Here is a 21,636-nt window from a genome sequence, read left to right as displayed (position 1 = left end):
GAACCATCATCTAAACATGTTAACAATCGCAAAAGTGCAGCGCTATCAAGTACATCTTTGTCGCTGTTTGTCATCCAGATGTCAGCGAAAGGAGCTTTTAATGGTATCGCACATCACAGCGGTGAGTGGCAGCATCCAGACACACTCCGAGTCCCATACGCCGCCGGAGCAATTAAGGCACCCTGACAACTGTGGGGGCTCTTTCAGTGTCACAACATATCACTTGTTTTGAGGAGTCATACACTCACACCTTTCTGCTGGGAGTTAGTTAGAGGCCTGCATGTTCCTCACCGTAGCTCCTCCCCCTCCAGGCGCTCTATATCTTCACATTAATAGATTGCTGTTGACAGCGTTTCTAATGAAATGTTCTCACATGACATGCCGTGCGTGCGCAAAGAGAGAACCGCAGCATTTTGAGGCAATCTTCTCACGTCCTCAGGTATGGCATATTTGCCATGTTGTATAAACGACGAGCTCCGAGAAGCATCACAACAGATGTGAATCATGTCCGATACTGTTGAGGGGCTTGTGAGAGAGACAGGGTGTTGTTGCTGAAGGTCAGAGGGTGTGTGTGTGTGTGTGTGTGTGTGTGTGTGGTGGGAGAGGGGGGGGACTGTTATTGAGTCTCCACAGGCGTGATCCAAGCCTGGCCGTCTTGTGTCCTTTAGTCCTCCTCCGCAGTCTAGTGTCTGCGTTTGAGACTGTAACACGCCAAGATGACACTCCAGGTGTTTCTTTTTTGGTTTTTTTGTTTTTATTTTTTGTTTTTGCCACAAAAACTGTCACAGGAAATGGGCCCAAAGCACCCTTTGCTGTTTCCGTTTAGTAGCTGTTGTTGAGCAGTGTTCTCAATAATTAATCAAAATATTATCAAAATTGCAATATGGCCAAGTGCAATATCCAAACCACATAAGTTGCAGTTTTTTGATATAGATAAAATGCATGAAAAAAAAAAAAATTATAAATGTAGTATTTTGGTGTTACAGAGACACCCTGGCCTACAAATTTTACTCTACACTCTTTTTTAAGTCTAGCTCAAAAAAACTAGAACTTAATAAAATAATAATTTTATTTTTTTCTGCAAAAATTAAAATTATGATGGAAAAACTAGGATCCCCACCAAATGTGTGAACCAGTCACAATTGCAATATCAAAATAATTGCATTATGATATTTTTTTTACCATATCATTCATCTCTAGGAACCGTGGTGTACCCATCTCTTTTCTCCCCGTATGACCTGAACATTGATGGATGTGTTAACTTTTTGCTTCCTGTATGAGTTCTATGCCATGCTCTGCACTGTATGTACCCATGGACCAAATGTTTGACAGCTATCCTTTTCTGTGTGTGTGTGTTTGTGTGTGTATTTTTTGTTTGTTCAGGTTCCAGTGTCAGTGGCTATGATGACACCCCAAGTAATAACTCCACAGCAGATGCAGCAGATCCTTCAGCAGCAGGTCCTGAGCCCTCAGCAGCTCCAGGTTCTCCTCCAGCAGCAACAGGCCCTCATGTTACAGCAGGTACACACACCACCAGCGACAACCTGCACAGAGAAAAGGGATTTGTCAAAGGCAGCAATATGCATGCACCATATAGGCCTGTCATTACCTGAAATTCATCATTCAGTGTCTTTTAAACACGGAGGATCTAGGCCTCATTTTTCAATCAGAGGCTTGAGTTATCTGCTCTTCTTTAAAAACTGTCATAATCTATTTTAATTTTGTGTCATTAATCATTTGGTCAGACACCTTCCAAATGGTACAGCGGTCATTTTGGAATTGAAATCTTCACCTGTATGTAAATATATAGACAGTATCTTACATACAAATAGATTCACTTTGAGTTTGCCGGTGCTCCCTGTTTCCAAGCCTTGAAGAAAACATTTCTTAAAGTCTCAGTGATATGACGTTTTAAGAGGATCGTGCTTCCTTCTTTTGATTTGTTTCCTGTTGAAACAGGTTGTTGTGTTGGGGGTTAATACAGACAAGCATCTTTCAAAACTGGGAGATCAATTAGGAGGAAAATAAGGCTGGGTATTTTGATGGGAGAGGCATGATTGTTCAAAAATATGATGTTGTGTATTTTTGCTCAAACTCGCGTGGTTCAGCATGTCACCGTTGAAGATGCAGTTGTCCAGGATGTAGAAATAATGGCATTTTGATAAATAATTTTGATATAAAAGTATATAAAAAATCACAGTGTAGTAAATTCTTTGGCATTCGGCTTTTGGTTAAAGGTGCACCATCTAAAACTGCATTGAAGTCACTGACAAAAAGCGTGGCATGAGCATGAAATTTGACGGTTGAGTCTGCACGGTTCACATACTGATATTGACGGAAGCTGCGGTGATGGGCAAAAATTTGTTAAAGCCTTAGAAACCAGCATCTGTTGACTTGTACAGACAACGTAACACAATGCAGACAACAACTCATGCATTGCAACATGTTACTCAGGCAGCAGTGGCAATGACTCTACATGGTTCTCATCGCCGGCCTGACTCGCTGATGAATTACGTGCTTCTTCCACGTTGTTTTGCGGTCCTTACTCTAATTAAACCTCGAGTTTGCGTCGTGAACCTTTAAATGTGGATGGCATGGACAATTAGTTAACAAGTTGAAAACATCACTTTTCACTTCATTGTGGCTTTAAATTATTGAACACTCTCACGAAAAAAAAAAAAAAAAAAACACCGCTGAGTTTATGTGTACACTGAGTGAGTGAGTGAGTGAGTGATGTTGCACCCATTCCTTCACTCACACGTTTCCTTCCCGTCTCTTCTGCAGCAGCAACTCCAAGAGTTCTACAAGAAGCAGCAGGAACAGCTCCACCTCCAGCTCCTCCAGCAGCAGCAGCAGCAGCAGCATGCAGGCAGCAAGCAGAGTAAAGAGGTAGGCTGACATCACCCCAACCGCCTGCTATTACCAGCCCCGTCGGCCAGACAGAGCATGGAAGGCATGTGTGCTCCCTCCCTCAACTCCATCTGCTTCCAGCCTGTGGTTAGTGGAAAGCGAAGAGAGAGGGAGAATCAAGTGCACTCATGCTTCTGATTAGCATGTCAGACTCGCTGGGTAAATAGCAACAACTAAATGATACTATACCAAGAGCACAGTGTCCCTTTTCCAAGACAGCAGACTGATATAGCTCAGTCAACGAAATAAATGATGGGGGCTTTTCCCTTTTCTTTTTTTTTTTCTCCTCTCCTTTTTTCCCAAGTAAACAAGTGTTCTACGCAACAAAGAGATGACCGTTCCCGTGAGCCTCTTGTAGGACATAATGAAAGGCAGAAGGGAGAAAGGCAGGAACACGGAGCATATAAATCTGAGAGGCTTTCCTCGGTAATTAACATGGAAATGGCAGAGGGAGAGAAGGCATGTAATTGTGAGATATCAGTGCAGAGAACGCTCCCAGCTTTGTTGCCTGTGTTGAGTTTTTTTTTTTTTTTTTCTCCTCCATTTCTCTCGCTCTCCCTCCAGTACAGCAGGGTTTGCTCATAGGCAGCCGCTTAATGCGTGTTAATGACTGGCAGACACAGGCATCACTGTGGACAAAGAAAATGATTATTGTGCGGTCAAAAGAAGTTCAAAGACGATCTGGGAATTTTTGCTCTTTTTCCCCATTGAGCTTCACGTTTGGGGAGATGAGCGAGGGAGAGAAAGCATAGAAAATGAAGCCAAATGTTAAAAGCAGACACACACACACACACATGAACACACACACACACATTCATGTATGCACACTCTCACACACGTTCGTGAACTGTCGAAGCTACCAACTTCAAAGTCGCAGCACCCTAATTAATGAACTGCGGGCTTCAGTTTGGACAAGTTGTGGCGTGATGCTCCCATAAATCAACATGACAGCGGAGCTCCTCGGCCTCAGATAGGGCCTGTCACCAAGTCCCATCTGATGTAAACACGAGAAGGGGGGGGGGTTGGTAGGGGGAGGGGGAAGAGTTGGGGGGGTGGGGGGGGGGGGGGTGCAAGGAGGTGCAATTGATCAGTTGAATGGAGCAAGATAGAAAAAAAGAAAAAACAACTTTTGAAGCGTATTATGTATGATCACAGGAAATGGATGCAGCCTCGAGAGGCTCTCCCCCTCTGCCGATATTTTCTTTTTTTTTCTTCTCTCTCTCTCTCTCTCTCTCTCTCTCTCGATCTCTCTCTTTTCAATCGCATTTCTAGCTGCCATCAAAAGACAGAATAAGAATTATGCAGTGACTCCCCTGTGGCTGCCAGACAATAACCCCCTGTTGTTGCTTTGTGCCTCTTTTATTTTAAAGACATCAAAATTTTGTTTTTCAAAGATCTTTAACTTTATTTTTGAAGCTTGACAATAAAGGCCTGCCAGTGCCACTCTTTATCATTTGTCAGGGACTGTATTTTTCTCTCCCTTGTGCCACTTCTTGTTAACCTCTTATTTGGTCTATTGGGTCTGGGGTTTTTAATGTGTCTGCATGCTGGGAGCGCACAGGAGCTCCTGTCAGCTGATGAGACCAGAAGAAAGAAATTTGAAGGGGAGAGAGTTAAATTCATTTGCAATATTCAGGGTTTTTTTTTTTTGCCCTCCCCAACCCCCCCCACCCCAAAAAGCCACCCTCTATTTATTTAGCGTACTGATGAAAGACATTCTTCCCTGTGAACTCCCACCCCCGTAGTACCATTATCTTAGTCTCAGGCTGTCAGGCAAGAGCTGGTGAACAGAGAGCCACTGAAGACATGAGAAACTTCTCTCGCACTGAAGGAGGAGGAAAAAAGAACCAACCTCCTTTCAGAAATAGGACAGATCAGAGGAGATCACAGGCCACCTGTATCCCGAATTTCACTGAAACCTCTGTGAGATCTCTATCACGCCTCTCTCTTCCCTTTCTCTTTCCATCGGCCTCTTTCAGTCCATTGTTGTCGCATTTTGGTTTAAATCGCGCAGGATGCCGTGAGTGAACGTGGCCGCTCTTGAATTATGAGCTTCTCCCACCACTGTCAAAGCACCTACTCAGCCTCATCAGACTGATCCAATGAGACGACCCTCCTAGCTATATCAGACCAGCGCTGCCCAGAGCTTTATTTTTAGTGAGCCGCTGCTGGAGTAGCAGGCTGGGTGTGGGGCAGGGGAAGGGAGGGGAAGGGAAGGGAAGGCCGCTAGACCCTTTTGACAAGCCGAACAGGGGTGGGCGGAGGGGAGACGTTTTATCTGGCTGTTTCAGTGGTTTCAGAGCCACCGGCGGGTGACCTGACAGCCGCGTTGCACCGAGACCTTTTTTGTATGCACTCAATTGTGAGAAGTAAACAAAGTGGTGTATCCTGTGTTTGGTAACAGGGCGCGGTGCACAGCTTGGCAGCCAGACACCGCTTTTAATGCCCCCCCTCCCCCTGTTTTTTTTTTTTTTTTTTTTTTTTTTGCTTGAAAACTAAAACTGGCCTGGTATACTCATATATAGGCCTAGTAACCTGTATCTTCTCAGGCATGCTTATTTTTCCTGGTCCACCTTATCTGTTAGAAAGTACACAACGAGGTAAGCTTTATCCTGATGAATCTTTATCTCAACTTGTTGTCACGGGCAATAATAATGTATATTTTGATGAGTTCGCTGTTGACAAAAGGGAGGTAATGAAAGGGTTAAAAGTCATCTCTTTCCTCTCCATCTTTGTTATCTGTGTAGCATCTCTCGTTTGTTTTGATTAAGAGCAGATTGGGGATATTAGATAATTTCCTTCTATTTATTGCTCGACCTCTCTCTCCTGTCCATTTTCTGCTCCAGTGTAACTCGCTTATCCCTCCATCACTTTTTCGTCCCATGCAAGTTCAAGCGTTTTACTTCCCAGAAGCAAACTCGGCCCCCACCCACACTCACACACTTAAGTCAAAAAAGAAGCACCATTATTTCTCTAAAACATTCTTTCTTGTTGCAATAGTCCTAGCACAGTTGGATCAACAAAACAGCTCTTCCTCAGTCAGTCCAGAGTATGTGATTTAGCACAGCTTGCTGTGCTGGTTGGGGGAAGAGTGTACCCCTGAGCTCAGCGCCATGCCTGGGAGAGTTGCGAGAGTGGCTGGGGTGGTTATTAAGCACTTTGATTTAGTCACACGTTGTTTGCTGAATTATGAATGGCTGTAATTAAATTCCTGTGGCTCTTATTATGAATGATTAACTATGTTGTTTCATTGTTTGTCATTTTCCTCCCGACTCCTCGTTAATTAAGAGAGAGAGAGATGTATACTCTACCTGTCTTAAGTGTGCCGAGACAAACCCACACCAAAGGCAAAATGTATGAAAATTACTGTGTACTATTTGGTGTGTAATAGTGTGAGTACATTAACCGTTTTCTTGTGTGTAAATACGTGTCTTGATACAGTTTGTTTTAATATTTGCATTTTCACCTATGAACTGTGTTATCTTTGCTGTCAGTTCGGATCCATACCTTATGTTTGAACTTGAATTTACTTTTGTTTTCTCAGGCTCACTATACATGCATCTAGTTTTGTACAAACCTGTTTATCACGTTTGACATGTTTGTGCTGCCTCCTATACTTTCCCATACATGTGTTTGCTGATGGTGTGCCTCTCCCTGTCTCTCTCTCTCTCTCTCTCTGTCTCTCTCCCTCTGTTTGTGTGTGTGTGTGTGTGTGTGTGTGTGTGTGTGTGCGCGTGTGCACGTGCCCCCTGCAGCAGGTGTCAGCACAGCAGTTGGCCTTCCAGCAGCAGCTCCTGCAGGTCCAGCAGCTCCAGCAGCAGCATCTGCTCAACCTCCAGAGGCAAGGGCTGCTCACTATCCAGCCTGGACAGACCAGCCTGCCACTGCACTCCCTCACTCAGGGTCAGTACTTAACCACCACTGCACTCTACAGCCACAGTACCACACACGATTTGTCAACTCACCAGCGTGTCAACATCATGAACAGAGAGTCTTATGGTAGCATTAGCCCTGCACTAAAACTGTGTCTGGAGATGCAACGTATATTGCATGTATATGTTTTCTGAGCCACAATAAAGCGCCAAACATGTGGAGAGACAAGTTTAGGCTTGTTTTTTTTTTTTTTTTGCCTTGTGCACTTCGAGAAACGTTGTTGCTATGGCTTAAAACATAACATAAAATGTTCAAAACTTACGGAAAGATGAGATTATGTCCTTTCAAATTATGTGTGACAAGTATGAAAATGTTTCTATTGTACTGATGATGTCAAGTAACACAGTATATTTTTAATACGTTTTTTTTTTTTTTGCCCACAATCTCTGCAAATCCACAGGATAAATGTTGGCTAATGCTGAGGAAAACTACGTTTTCGAACATTAGCTTTGGAGTAATAAGACAAAAATGATGGAGATTATTGTTGGATTTATACATCTGTTTGCCAGTAACCTGAGCTGGTGTAAGATTTTTATACTGACCAGTCAATGTATTATGGACACTGTTCCTGGAGAATATAGAGTGAATATGTTTCTGTAATTGGTAGTAGTGTTAAAACTATTAGTATTGTTAGTATTATTATTATTGGTATCATTTTTGTATCATGTCTGATCAGAGAGGTGCAGGAAGTTTTTACGCAACAGTTTCATGGGTGAGAGTTTCGTGGGTGTGATTTTGTAAAATCCTGCCTCACCCTGCTAACCCACCTAAAAGAATTTCATTAGTAAAACTTTGAGTAGAGAGTTTCAGTTTCCCACAATGGTGCAAACACATCTTCAGACTAATTTCCAAGCTGACTAGAATAAAATTCTTGATGCTATTTTTTATTTAGATATTGCATATCAGCAGAAATGATCAGCAGGTTCAGTCTAACAATATTAAAAAACTTGTGTCTTTTTATGGACCTAACCTTTATGAAGATGGCGCCTGGTGTGGCATTTTAGCCGTGGGTGAATCTCAGGCACCAAATCCTGCTTTAGCGCCGTGTAATTCTGCTGTTTGGTCTAGTATTGGTGTATTGCTGCTCTCTGTTCCTGCATTCCCATTACCAAGGCCAAATATGGAATGGTTTACTGTACTGCTGTTGTTGCACAACTACCTGTACAGAACTCAGTCTGTGAACAATGCACTCCTGCGGCACATAACCATGCACATAGTCTCACTGACTTAGGACACGAGAAACAGGATTTACATATTTACAGTTGCTCGTCTTCCAAGGTCCTCACTCTCCGGTTTCACCGCTCACTAAAGAGCAACTTATTTGGGACAGGCTACTGTTTCATGCCCCATTTCGCTTTTATTGGTGCTGCTTATTCTGTTATCATCCATCACCTCGATGACAATAGAAGTGAAATATCCTGATATTTGGAAGTGGAGAAAGGGGTCTGATGTCCACGGTTTGTCCTTCAACTACTGTCCTACTGATTCTATGATTGGCATCTAGGTGGCATTCCCCTTTAGCATGGAGGAAGACTGGCTCTATTGTTCCTAAACTGCCAGTGAACCTGTTATTGTGAAACCTCCTGTTAGTTGATAGTGAGTCAATACTTGTTGTTTGGCCAGGAAGTTTATTTCTTTATTTATTTTTTAATATTTTCTCAAGGAGCGGTCCCTCCCCGTGACAAAGACGCCTTCATGGAGGTTTTGGAACATGACATTGACTATTCATTCCCAGCTAAGACAAACAGTTTTGAAATAACAAGATAAGGGCGATAAAACGGGAGGGCTTGAGGGAGAGGGGGGTGCTTAGGTAATGGGCAAACACAAACAGGGTTTGTACAGTCGTGTTATTGTTTGGACTGGGTATGGAATCACTCATCCGCTAGCAGACGATTGCCATAGGCACAGGCGTGGAAGGCTGCTGTGATGTGAGTGTGCTTTGCTGAATTGCCCTATGTCAGATGTCTGGCAAACATACACACACCCCTTGAGTAAAGCATTACAACGGTGATATGGGAAGTTACTGGATTTCACAACTGTCCCAGAAAATCATGTTTACACTAGTGTCATCATCGAATGCTTCTAAGGTATGCCACATGCTCCCTTAGAAACTTGCCTTTAAATATAGTTTTGAAATTGGACTGTTTTTTTGAGACAGTTGTCAGTTCAGTGGAGGGCATCATTTCTCTAGGGCATTATTTGTATAAACATCAAAATGAGGAAGTGAATCTCACCACACCAAATTGGTTGGTTTCAGTTTGTTTCATCCAGTCAAACCTGGTTAGTCTGCCCTTGGAGTCCATTGATGGTTAACTTTGTGTCTCCGACAGCTGTTAAAACACTTAGGCTCCAGGCCCCCAGTTTCTCATCCTATTCTACACATTTTCTGCTTGACTGTTTGAAGTTATTGATGACCTTTCTGTTTTCCACATCGCTAAACTCTTTCATGCATCACCGGGCCAGGCCTATAGAGCTCAGATCTAATCTACAATATTCAGCTAGTAGTTAGCACTGCAACGGAAATGATGAGTTGATCTGCTCTGCTTGCGCTCTGCCAATTATGCATTCAGACTTGGGGGCAGTGAATTGGCGTGACTTTTAACTGATCATTTTTATATTTCTTTCATTTCAAAATGTAGATATCAGAATGGTTTGAAAAAGGCCACTGTCGTCGCATCAGCTGCACCGTTCATTCTTCATGTATTGAGACGATGAATTCACCAATAAACGTCTAAACATTAGGTCGTAACAGAATAATAAAACAGGGGTGAGTGCAGTGTGTGCTTCAAAAGTGTTTTACTGCCATAATGCAGTTTGTAGTTCATTTTGGTTTCAGCCTCCTGCTTAGTTAAATTGTTGGCAGAGGCAAATTATTAATTCATTAGTCATCTTTATTCCAAATAGACGGACTGAAGAATCACACTGAATTAACTTTACAAAAATGTGATAGAACTAATTAAGTATAAACTTGTAGATAGCAGTTTTGAGCGAAGAACAATCACTCGTTTTATCAGGAGTTTAATTTGTTTCTCTTGTGGTAAATTCTTTTGACATTAATGTTCAAAGTCTTGGAAGCCGCCAGACGGTATCTGTTATAAATTACAACAATGTGTTTGGGGAGGATATAACTCTCATAAATATAAATTTGATCCAATCCCCCTTCCTCCTCCCTCTGCCCCAATAGAAAGCCTCTCCTCTTGACCCGATCAGTGTCGAGAGATAGCGTTGTTGCACCAAGCTGCTCAGGTGCCATGTGTGTGTTTGTCTGGTGTGTGTGTGTGTGTGTGTGTTACGGAGCTTGCTTATCTCTGTGCACATCCTCATTGGCTAAAGTGTGTTTTGTGACCCGGCGCCCTCCCAGGTTGCTGTGTTAGAGAGTGAGTTCTTGTAGCCACACAACATCAGTTAAGCTGTCCAGGAGTGGCCAGTGGGACAGTGACAAGACAAATTTGTCAGTAATATGAAAGCAAAGAATGTGGCGAGCCATGAAGTGCTCACAGTGTAGCAGCACATCAGGGACAGCGGTGGGTAATGCGGCTGACCTGTCAGTGATTGATACATCCAGCAGTGGGCTGCTGGTAATAGTTCCTGCAGCATTAGGACAGGACATATTTCAGGCCTAAGGGGTGCATATCAGCAGGCCAGTGATTACGGCAACATAAACAGGGGTGCAGTAGAGGTCCCAGCCTGACGGAACAATAAACTAATAGCAGTGTCACTGTCCCCCCATGGCACCGACTCTGTGTGTGAGAAGTAACAGCCCGGTTTAAAGAGCCAGGAGCACTGGGGGCCATTTTTTATTCGCGGGATGATGGCCTGCAACTGATGTCATTATGAACCTTAAATCAACTTTCTGCTTGCTTGAACATGGTCACCTGGGTACAGGGGGACAAGGACAGGAAAAGGTTGAAGAGCTCGGCCTGTCTCAGTGCCAGAGCTACCTGCAGAGGTAAAATTGAGTTGGGAGGCCGGTGATCAATCAAGTGTCCCAACAACATACATTTTTTAAAGTGCTTGTCCGCATTTCCCAGTCGTAATGAGTGGAATAGTTGTGTTGAAAAATGGAAAGAGGAAAGATAAACCAATCTGGCATTTAAAGAATGGACAAACCAGGGACCCCAAAAAGAGGATTTACAGATCAGTGCCATTAGGCCCCACGCGGTAATCAGATGGGGACTTCTTCTGAAGAAACTCAATGCAGTTTGTCCAAACACCAAACATAATACCCTCTGAAACATTTGTGTAATGATATTTTATTGTCATTTATGTGGATTCATGAGCCATAGCTGTTGCTACAGTTTGAAGAGGTCCAATGAGGTTAGGGTTAGATAGGAGCAGCAAGGGAGTCGAGGCAAATAGAGAAGCAATAAAACCACGGACTAGATCCAGAAAGAGACAGCTCGGTCCCACTCCGTTACCCCTCTCATCAGACCAGTCTATCCGTTGTGGTTTCATCTGAGTAAACAGTGGTGTCGGGGTCACCAGGACTGCTGGGTAATTGAGCCAGTGTGGGCCGCCCTGTCAAGCACATCGGCTAAAAATACATCGCCCACTGTCACCGGGCACCAAGTGGGGGGAAAATGATTGTTCCCGCTGTCGGAGCGCAGGACACTCGCATCACCAGTGACCTTCCCCTTCCAAACCAGCTCTCACTGAAAAAAAAAAAAAAAAAAAAAAAAAAAACTTTTGCTCCAAGGATTCCTTACACCATCAAAACAACAATGGGTCCTTTGATAATGCAGCTGGAAAGCAACAGCCAGTGGATTAGCATGCTTTAACGCAGACCACAGTATTAAGCATGTTTGGCCTGTCATGGACGTGCACTTCGATTAGGGCACATCAAGGCAATGGAGAGAATAAGGGAGAATACAGGCAGGCAGAATAGAAGGAGCGTGCTGAAATATTCGAATGAGCAAAGACGCTCCTTGGAACGTGGAAAGGTTATTGATTTGTCCTGCAATCATTTCCTGCTCTTTGATATGCAAACGATCTAGTGTGAATTTACAGCAATCCTATCAGACTCATTTCACAGTTCTTAGCCCCTGCGTCTCTCTGGAGTCCTCCGCCTCATTAGGCCAATGTTCTCCATTACCAGCATAATTAAAATCTTTAGTAGCTTATCAAATTAAAAATATTTTTGCTGATCGTATTGAGATCTTCACCTCACAGTTATTTTGCACAACAGGAATAAATTAAGACTAAGCATTTTGCACACAATGTATTACAATCTGGTGCTTGAAAGGAGCACTTCTGGTATCTATAGAGCTGGTGATTAGAAATGGGGGGGAAAAATCCGGAGAATATAAACCTAAGGAGATAAGCATGTGCAAATCATCTTTCATTTGCCAGTGCTCATTTTGAGAATGGATTTAATTAATTGTAATGTTAAACGAGTGGTCTTGCCCATTGCTCTGTGGTTAAATTCACCACACATCCAAGGGCTTCTTTCACCATGTGTTAAACATGTGATTTATTTAAGCAAAGATCTGAATGCCCAAATCCACAAATATCCGCCTATTGGATCTTTCAGTGTGTTATTAAAAATATAGGTTACTCAAACGCAATATGTTTTGACTGACAATACAAATAGCCAGAGAAGCTACGCCTATGAGGCATGAATCTTATTTTACATATCAGCTTTAGCCTCATTTGTGTCAAATGAAAGCAGACTTCTCTGCACGGTAGCAGACATGCTATAGATGGACACATATACATTGTGTGCAAACAAAGGCTCAGTTCTCCCAGACATGGAAAGTGGGGTGCACAAACACAGCATTATCCTCCCTCATCCTCAATCTGGCCCTGGGTGTCGGGATCGCTGTCACTCAGAGGCAGAAAAAACACACACGCTCCATCGATGTATTTCCAGCACACGAAAAAATGTCTTGTGTCTTCAAGGGATTTTTTTTTTTTTTTTTTTTTTTTTCAAAGGGCTGTGTGAGCTGCAGTGTGCTTGACTTGTTAAATGAGGTTTAAGTCTTCTGTGTCAATTGGAGGCGGTGCAGAGCTTTAAGTATTTTGCACATTAATGCGCTTTTGAGAATATTACCCCAGGGTCCTGTTTCTCAAGGAGGCAGGGGTGGGGTGTTTTCTAGCGTTGCTATTGTAAACTTTTTGTTGTGTGTGTTCTCGTCGTCTCTGTTGTTGCGAGAAAATGATGGTGATTATTCAGATTTCATGCCTTGTCTGGATGCTAATTATTTACTGTGGGCATGAAATGTGCGTGAATGCCAGGGATTTGTGTATACAAACACGCTTCAGATCACAGGAAAAAGGGGAGGGGAGAAAAAGGTGGGGGGAGGAGGGGCAAGAGCTCTCAGTGCATTACCCATAGTGGAATATTTTCTAATTAATACTCGGCTTTGTTTACAGACGCTTTGATTTAATTAAGTGACGAAGAGAGTTGGATTAGCTGTTAATTGATTTAATTATCCAATTTGTTTGTTTCAGGCATGATTCCAGCAGATCTGCAGCAACTGTGGAAGGAGGTGACAAATGCTCACGTGAAGGAGGAGCACAACAGCAGCAACAACGGCCACCGCGGCCTTGATCTGTCCTCCCCGGCACCGCCAAAGAACCCACTCCTCAACCAGCATGCCTCCACCAACGGCCAGTACATGAGTCACAAGAGAGAAGGGTGAGTCCCTCCCTCTGCCACCGCTTTTTTTTTTTTTTTTTTTTGGTTCATAATCCCCAGAACACACACGCACGCACACAAATGCACACATATGTTTCACATCTTTCACAATGAGGCCACGGGTCAGTGAAGGCACACAAGCTCACAATAACCACAGCTAATGCTTTGAGCAACAATCGTTTTTCAAAGCAGCCTACCTTCCCCTTTAAAGCAACTTCCAACTGGTTGTTATTAGGTGTGAAACTTTCTTTACTGTCATCTTTGTCTAAAGCAAACAGGTCTGCATGTCGTATGTTCCCGTTTGAAATTGTAATTTTTCACAAGGCCCCAGCTGATGGACATGTCCCCATCGCCCCTCCCTCTCCGTCACAGATTAATATTGATTTATAGTTTGTAAGTGCTATTTTCATTAAGGCCAACACAGACACGTTTCTGTGTGCCTGGATCCAGCTGGGAATTTCACATGAACACCTGGGAGCAACGGACAGATATGCAGAAAAGATTGCGGCAATGAAAATGGGATCACCACGCTATTAATGAGGGGGGTCAAGGGTGATATTGTTTCAGTTGCACATGCGGAAACTGCAGCTGTGACTTGAGATGCATTTTCCTCAAAAGCAATCAGATTGCCTGTGTCTTTTCCAAACACAGCCTGAAAATTTCAAGTCCTTTTCAGACATTGTTGACATGAAAAACACCCTTAAATCATCGCCTGTCAACACAGTAAAACAACTTTTCAGCATTACAGAAATAACAGTCAGAAAAACTATTATGAATAGCGAGCACATTTCTCACATATCAAATGCTGGGTGGTGGTACCATGCGTTATTTAGAATGAAAGAGATATTTCAAAACTGTGCTGAATCACCAATGATAGACATTTACTAAATCTTCTGACAGATTTATAGATTTTCTACAAGCTCTCTGAGCCACGTCTGTGTCTTTAAGGAAGGAATTAATTTGGCATCTAACACATTTACTTGTTTTCTTGCACTGAAGCCTGATCTTTGAACTGCTAGTGAGGAGCCTCCAGGCACCATGAGCTCACTGCATAACATCTGACTTGTGTTTCAGTGATCAAAACCTATGTGTCATTATGAAAGCAATGCCGATGAAAACATGTTTAGCACACTAAACCATCAGGCCTTAGGAGGTGAAGAGGGGTTCACACAGACTTTTAGTGGAGGGACAAACAAGCTAGCAGGAAGGATCTGGCTGCCTAACAGGAGAGGAAAGAGACTGTAATTCACTGATGTTGAGATACTGATTCAAAGAAGCCATTTCTTTCCAAGGACTGTCATTGGTTTTAAATAGATTCATAAAGTAGACATGGTCATATTACCTGTAAAGAATATTTCACAGGCTTTATCCTCTTTTCTGTGTTATCTTCAGAACCCAGACATACATATACAGTCACAGACGCGCACACTCGGGGAAATAAAAAAAAATAATAATAAAATAAAAATTGGGAAAGTGTTAGCTCCTCTCATAGCTGACAGTATCCACAGGCTTCCAGTGCTTCATCCGGTGCCTGGCTGACTGTCTGGTTGCCGTGTGGCTAAAGACAAATTGGAGGGGAGGATATTGACACGCTCACTCCATCACAAACCGTCGCAAGCGAACAAACAAGGTGAGCATCGATGGCAGGGGAAGGGAACAACAAGGCTCAGCTGAGGGCTCCATGAAACATCGGAGAAGACATAACGCAAGAGCTGGCACCCCTCCGCCTCGCGCTCACTGTCAGAGATTAAAGAAGACGTCAACAGCAGTTTAACACTCGCTTCAGTGAAGAAGGCAATCTGAGCCTGAATATTCACCCGGTATCTTAGATCTGTCAGAAAACCAAGCAGGTGATTCTCAACCACTCGCTCTGCACCAGGCAGTCATGGATTACCTACTCCAAGTTTCAAACGCGCAATTACTACGAATAGATGACTGATACAAAGTGAGCACAAAACACTCCTTATTAAACACTGGATGATGCTAATTTAGATCCACGCAACCAATAATCCTTTCTTGTGTTAATTTTGGCACACTTAAATCGCAAACTATCAAGAGCATTATTCCTCTCTTTTGATGATGCAGACTCAATTCTAATCAGAATCCATGGGAAGAAAAATGAAATATTATTAAGCGTGATTATTCCACGCAAGGCTCTGAGAAAACGTCTGTGTTATAATCCAGGGATTTGAATAATCAGGTTGAAGATAATGGGCTGGGCCGGCCTGGGCGTAAATAGAGAGCATCCACTCATCCTCCCAGTGCTGAACTTAATGAACTTTTAATTGATGCGGTTTTGCAAGTCCTTTTGTCATGCAACAGAAACAAGCCTCTCTGCTGATGGGCCTGTTTTCCCGACTGGCTTCAGATTGGTTTACAGCAGGCCCTAAGTACCATGTAGTTAGTTTCATGTGTCATATAAAATCTGCCCAGGCACAGCGACGCCTGCAACTAAAACCTTAAGTGCATCCACAGGCATCACTCGCCGGCTTTGCACTTCCGTCTTAAGGAAGGAGGAGAAATTCAATCACTGCCGGCTTGACACACCGAAGACGAGGCACGTGTTCCTGCTTTTAGCTATCTCACAGAACACTTTGGCAGGGCAGGCTGGGATTTCTGATTGTCTGCACAACAACCCTGATATGACCAGGGCCTCAGTCAGTCAGCCAGTCAGCCAGCCAGTCAGTCATTCAGCCAGTCAGTCAGTGTGGTTACTCTGCTCAAGCTTGGGGATGCACGGAGAACGAGATTCCCCAGTGAGCCAGGTCGTCTTTATTCAATGATTTGCTTATTTAAATGAAATGTTTCCGATCTGTATCTGACATCAATTCCCAATACAGCGCTGCATCAGTTTTGTAGCGGGGAGCGTCCTCACTAAGCACTTGGCCCACTTTACTTCCCAGCAACCATCAGTAACCACAGCTCAGGGACTGTAACGCGGCAATCTGTTAAGGAGATAAATAATCAGATTTGGCACAACACTCCCATCTCTCTTGCCTTTCATTTGTCTTACACCAGGAAAATGATAATTAAATCATTTAGGGTAAAGCGAGTGGGATAGAAAAGAGCAGAGGGAAAGAGAGGATGGAGTAAAGGTCTGGAGAGTTAAGGAGCTTGGCCACAGGGGAATAGCCAGACATCAATACCCACAGTGAGGGAGAGAGTGTTGTGACTGGCTTCACACACTATGGCCAGACTCACGTAGCACGGTGGACATCAATCTTCCCTCTCTTCCTGATAGATTCAGCCCATCAGCACGCTGTGCCATAGATCATGACTTGTTTATGACCCAAAGCATCTCATCAAAAGAAGTGAAGTAGAATACAACTGGCTGCCAGCTGTCGAAACCCTCTTTGTCTGCACTTCCTCCTTTCTGTGTACAGATAAACATAGAGCAACACCTGGAAGGTGTAGACACTTTCTGTCCGGGTCTAGAGGCACTTTAATGTTCCTTCTTCTCCAAAGGAAGCTGATGACACAGTTTTCCGCATTGCTGTTACAAGATCATTAGAGTTTTCTTCCCCCTGGGCTGCCTGACAATAATAATATCCTGACAGACCTGTCGTGGGCGCGAGTCAAATTTAACGCAACACAGGGAACTGCAGAGCTGTTTTTTTCTTTTTTCCTTTCTGTTTTTTTTTTTTTTCCCTCTTGCTAAATGAGTTCACAAACGGGAGAAAACCCCATGAATCCTATGCTCTTCTCCTATTACACTAATGTAGCTCATTTGGTGTAAATTCTGTCATTTACTACTGTTTAGCCATCCACCATTTAAAAGGGCTCTTCTGCCGCCAGCCCTACACAGTGCTTTGTGCTCACTGAGTCCCAGCGCACTCCACATTTCAATATCTTATTAATACAGAATTAACCAACAAGCCTGCTCGGAAAGAATTAAAAAAAGATCTCTTTAAATTAAAAACCAGCGCTACCTTCACCAGTCCACACATTTCCTTGTTAAAAACTCATTATAATAGGTCTTCTGCCATCTATTTATTAGCTGTATCAAAACAGAGGTCTTAATGTGAATGCATAATTCATAATTGAATTAAAAAAAAATCTGACTTTTGAAAGGAAAAAAAACTGCTAACCACATTCATGAATGCTTGACTGCTTCCTAATTGCAATGCAATTATCACATGTTATGAACAATGTGAACTCTTAAGCAAGTAATTATAACACAAGGAAACCTGTGACGACCCTTAAAATTTCCTACTTGAGGTACAGCTTTACCAAGATTGATACAAATGAGATTTTAATCTGAACATCAGCCTATTTAATCCTGCAAAATTGGTACGCAACGATTAGATTAATTCCTTTTTTTTCCCTAATTCAGTTTTATTTAAGCTAATTTTAATTCATGGCAGATGGATGCAGACGATTGGCTAAACAATGCAAGTTTTATTCTTCTGTTGCTTTCTTCCGCTCCCTCAAGAAGGCTCCTTAAGGAGTAGTAGATATTGTCCCTTATATTGAATATCCATATGAATGAGACTGTAGGGGTTGCAGTGATTCCCTAATGGCAGCACAACAGGGTTTGGGGTATAATGAATCTTTCCCTGTCCAGCCCGTCTTCAAGTTCCTGGAGAAGGGCCCATTACATAAGCAGGGCTCAGACTGGAGGAGGAGCAGCAGTGATGTGCTCAAGAGCCACCAGAAGCACAGGTGGTAGCGATATAGGCCAGTCCCCCAGGCTCTTGTAGCTGAAAGTTGTGTGTCTTGTATAGTGCCTGTGTCCATATGGCTGCCTGTCTCGCTCTCTTAGCAGACACTGCCTCCGCACAGGCCTCTTTTGCTCAGCTTTGGTTGTGGTTTCCTCCAGTTCCACGCCTCGCGCCATATGGAAGATGTTGTGAAGTTTGTTTTTCAGGGACGTTCCTGCTATTTAGACTGATTGTGAGAAAGCCATACGCTCCCTATAGATGCCCGCTTGTCAGCCCCTGGCGATGTGGATTGGTCAGTAGATGAATTGATCCCAGGCGGGGATGTTTACAGTTTGTGCACCATGTGAAGACGGCTAATGCATTTGGGGGTTTCGCACTGTGGTACTGACTCCTCCAGGAGGGTTCTGGGATACATTGCAGCAGGTAGGGTAGGAAAACCAACGACTTAGGAAGCCCCCTAGCAGTGTTGATCAAAGTGAATTGCAACATGGCCCATTGGTACTAAATAATTACATATTGATTTGGTTCCGGTCACACGAGGGCTGCCACAGCAAGAGTCCTCCTCTTCTAAGAGCCGAGAAAGCGGGGATCATACAGTCACACGGATCCCGCACCGCCCAAAGTTCAGAGATCAACTTAAAGTCAAAGTTTTCATGTCCAGACATGATATAGTACACAGAGGGAGGTAGTAGCCAGTGTACAGGCATGAGCTTAACACCAGCCACTAGTGATGCGCGGGTAAATCTGAAATCCACAGGTGCAGGGGAACATTCAGCATGGTTATAGATTAAAATCCAAAGAAAAGTCACATACAGTCATTTCTTATTCCACCAGCACCTTCATTCACTGCACCATTTTTGTTGGATTTTTCTAACACTACACCCAAACATGTACATTGAATAGCATGAACAGAAAATATTCTGGCTTTCTGTTGTGTTTTCCTTTGGGTCGCAGGTGGGTAGTGGGCGTGTTCAGAACATGACAAAGATGTGTCAGGTGGGTCAGACAGGGTCTCCTGGCAGGTATCAAAAACACTGACCATCAGGACTAGGCACCATCTTCCTTGATCTCTAGTCTTCCACGCAACTTGTGATGTTATTGCTAATTCGTATTTATTAATTACTTTCTCTCTGTCCCTGTCTGCCTCTATTTCAGAGCCACGCTAGAAGAGCCTTCTCCCCACAGTCATCCTCTCTACGGTCACGGGGTTTGCAAGTGGCCTGGATGTGAGGCAGTGTTTGATGACTTCCAGTCATTCCTCAAGTAAGTGGAAAGGAGTCAGAGCTTTTTTTCTGTCCGTGTTTGTGTGTTCTCATCTTGGGTCGATTACACCTATTGCAACAAACCCCCAGCATCTTAGGGGCACTACAGGTGCAGCTGGTTGTTATTCCTGAGTGTGGGTGCCGTGTTGGCCCTCTCTCGACAAGGGTGCTGAGGTGGGGTCTCCTTCTGAGAACGGCAGGGGCCTCTAATTCCTGTGATAAGTGCTGTTCCCATGGTGACGGGGGCCGTTTTTCCCAAACAAACAACGGGAGGATGTTTATCTGTGGCAGCCCACACTTAGGGCGCTCCGCATGTTTGCCCTTGTCACTGGACATGGGGATTGGTGTGTGTGCCTTTGCCTGCCTCACTCAGCTCTTTCTGTCTTTCTCCCAGTGGTCTGTTTGTCTTTCACCCTCCTTTTCTCATGCCTTGTTCCCAATGTCTCTTGTTTGATTTTAGAACCACACAACAGCCCTGCGTTTTGCATACTAACGTGGAAATTTCGCTCTATATACTCTTTGAGAACTTTACCCAAGTCAGCATCACCTGCTGTGTCACATCTTCCTGCGATTCTGAACCGTGCTAGAGGGCTGACCCTGTCCAGCCCGACTGGGGCCTTTGTTTTGCTCTATGATTCCCTGTCTGAGCCAGACCCCTGGTTTACTAATCAACCCTGTGTGCAGTGTGCTCTAGGTAATCCAACACATAACAGCACCATGGTTACGGAAAGGATGAAAACATCTGCGTTGTGGCAGCAGATCAATGGCTCACTGTCACCCCGGATTAGTCGCACTTTAAACAAGATATGACACAATTCCATTATCCTAAAACAAGCACTCAGTGAACACAGAGTTTCCTCATAGACACAGAAGAGATAGGTGCTGTGGAGGACTGCCTCCCAGTCAGCTGGAAGTTTTGACTCTCTTTGTCAACATTTTGAATCCTTTTTTGATCCTGTAGAGAAATCCACTTGGAGAGCGGTTTGTTTTGGGGAAAATGTCTTAACACTAGATTGTAAAATGGTTGTAACTGAAATACCTTTGAGTTCTGTGCAAGATGAGAAAAAGCGAGTAGGTGTAGCTTTGCTTTGTTTTATATTCGAGACATGATTTTCACTTACTCAGTATTATTAAATATTAGCAAACAGACATCCTCCCCCTCCCACCCACCCACACACACACATATTTCAGCTTTGGGAGTGTCCCCTTCAATCCATCACTATTTATTGTATTCTGACATTGCCTCACCCTTTGTTTATAAAAGAGAGGGGAATTAAATTCAGTGCGCCCGGTAAAGCTCTGCCTTAAAAAGTCTCTAAGTGCACTCTGCTATGTTTTTACAAGTGTTTTTATCATGGCAACATCTTGTTTACTTTAGTTGCCTGCCTAAACTGCTTGGAACATGTTAAGAAAACATTTGGGGAGAGTCTCCACAAAGCTGCCTTTGTTTAACAGCGGGCAAGAGTGCGAGCAGCTCACCAAGGTGTTAACTCTCAAACCCTTAAGCACTTCCACATGAAACCCAGGGACTGATATTCCAGGCTTCCAAAAAAGACTCACAAATAAAAACAAAGAATAAATCAGGCACTATAAATCTTTTTTTAGAAAAGACTCCTAAGTTTGGTAGAAATATTGAAAATAAAGGTGAAAAGAGTTGTGTGTGTGCGCCTGCATGTATGTATGTGTGTGTGTGTGTGTGTGTGTGTGTGTAGTCAGCAGAACACAGTGTACTGTGTACCAGAGAGAGAGAAAGGTGAGGAGGACTCTAACGTCAACCAGATTTCAGCTCCACATGCCAACAGTAACAACTAACACGAGACTCAAATGTTGTTTTAAACCGTGCGCATATTTATTCTATCTTTTAAAGAAAACATTACATACCTACATGCACTATCTTGATAAATACAAAGCACCAAATCCCTATTCCTGTTTTCAATTCAGCGCCGAGAGGGGTGGAGTTCGGTTCATAGCAGAGCCTGGTGTTTTTATGAGGGTCAGGACCCTTGTCTTCAGTGTCCAGTCAGAGGTCAGAGCCAGTGAAACACTGCAGTGCCCTCTAGTGCTGCACGCTCCGTCTGCCAGAGCCACAGAAAGTCAGCTCTCACACCTAAATACTATCTAGTGATTGCTCAAGAATCAGTGTCATGTGGTACACAGCATTTTAAGACAACAAGCCATGCACAGCCTTGAAAAAGAGCACAGACAAGCAAAATGAATGAATAAACATCCTTTA

General features: G+C 43.5%; 1 protein-coding gene across 6 annotated transcripts in view; it reads left to right on the top strand.

Annotated features, from left to right (window-relative positions):
* The window catches only part of foxp1b (forkhead box P1b), a 168,209-nt gene that overhangs the window by 126,545 nt on the left and 20,028 nt on the right, over positions 1–21,636 (top strand). For all 6 annotated transcript variants that reach the window (XM_030051291.1, XM_030051297.1, XM_030051296.1 and 3 more), the window contains 5 exons: positions 1,384–1,521; positions 2,785–2,889; positions 6,666–6,813; positions 13,294–13,480; positions 19,297–19,404. In XM_030051291.1, the coding sequence (XP_029907151.1) occupies positions 1,384–1,521; positions 2,785–2,889; positions 6,666–6,813; positions 13,294–13,480; positions 19,297–19,404 (686 nt within the window). The remainder of the gene's footprint in view (positions 1–1,383; positions 1,522–2,784; positions 2,890–6,665; positions 6,814–13,293; positions 13,481–19,296; positions 19,405–21,636) is intronic.

Source organism: Myripristis murdjan, chromosome 5 (assembly GCF_902150065.1).
Source record: "Myripristis murdjan chromosome 5, fMyrMur1.1, whole genome shotgun sequence".
Classification (NCBI taxonomy): Eukaryota; Metazoa; Chordata; class Actinopteri; order Holocentriformes; family Holocentridae; genus Myripristis; species Myripristis murdjan.
This window is presented reverse-complemented; position numbering and strand designations above follow the sequence as displayed.